Raw genomic sequence first — 1,071 nt, forward strand, 5'->3', positions numbered from 1 at the left:
GATAGAACAAATGAAAGCCCGGTTGCCTGACAAAAGCCAGCACATTCCAACAGAAGACTGTGATGATGTGGAAGTCACAACCAGTCAGCCTCTTCCTAGAGAAAACGGAAGCGAAAAGCTTGATTCACGTGAAGCCGAAACTCAAAGATCAGTCCTAGGAATCAAAGAACACGAACTGGAGATGAAGCTTCTAACTGAACAGAACATCCGACTGACGGAACAGATCGATCGGCTCTCCAAAGAGGAGATTGGTAAACTAACTCAGATTATCCAGCAGAAAGACTTGGAGATTCAGGGTCTTTCCAGCAGGATCTCTGCGGCTTCTCACAGCCAGAACGGGGACGTGGAGCGACTTCAGCGGCAATTGCAAGAGCATGCTTGGAAAAGCGAACAGGTCTTGGCTGTCTTAAATGAGAAAACGAGGGAGAACAGCAATCTGAAGACAGAGTATGACAAAATGGCAGATAGAATGGCTGCCACAGAAGCAGACCTCCGGCGGATGCAAGAGGAAAATCAAAAACTGTCCACTAGAATTGACAGTAGTGGTCAGGAGATGTTTAGAGAAACGATTCAGAATTTATCACACATTGTTCGAGAGAAAGACCTCGAAGTGGATGCGTTAAGTCAGAAATGTCAGACTTTATTGACACTCCTGCAACCATCCAGCACTGGTAATGAGGTTCGAGGCGTTAATACGGATCAGTTCAAGCAGCTTCTACAGGAACGGGACACATTAAAACAGCGAGTGAAGATCATGGAAGAGTGGAAACAGCAGGTGATGACCACAGTCCAAAATATGAAGCGTGAGTCACCCCAGCTTCAGAGAGCTCTGGCACAACTCCAGGCGCAGGCTTTCGCCAGCAGCGAAAAGGATTCTGAACTAGAGACGACCTCTAGTGACCTGATCCAAACGTACAAAGGCAATGAAATAAAATTACAACATTTAGAGAAGGAACTGGCACAAATTCAGCTCAGCATCGGGGAGCTTTGCAATGCCAAGGATCTCCTTCTAGGGAAACTGGACGTGATTTTCCTCCAGCCCTCCCCCGACTCCTCAGAGTCAGCGGACTC

At 47.3% G+C, this 1,071-nt stretch overlaps 1 protein-coding gene across 1 annotated transcript; it reads left to right on the forward strand.

The window, feature by feature from the left end:
* Nucleotides 1–4: 4 nt before the first annotated feature.
* LOC116629846 (thyroid receptor-interacting protein 11-like) lies at nt 5–1,066 on the forward strand (the record flags this gene model as incomplete). Its single annotated transcript, XM_032400043.1, has 1 exon — nt 5–1,066. A coding segment is annotated over one exon (1,062 nt), but the record flags the coding sequence as incomplete, so codon positions are not given.
* Between the last annotated feature and the right edge of the window lie 5 nt (nt 1,067–1,071).

The sequence above is a fragment of the Phoca vitulina genome, unplaced genomic scaffold (genome assembly GCF_004348235.1).
Source record: "Phoca vitulina isolate PV1807 unplaced genomic scaffold, GSC_HSeal_1.0 scaffold5302, whole genome shotgun sequence".
In the NCBI taxonomy this organism is placed as follows: Eukaryota; Metazoa; Chordata; class Mammalia; order Carnivora; family Phocidae; genus Phoca; species Phoca vitulina.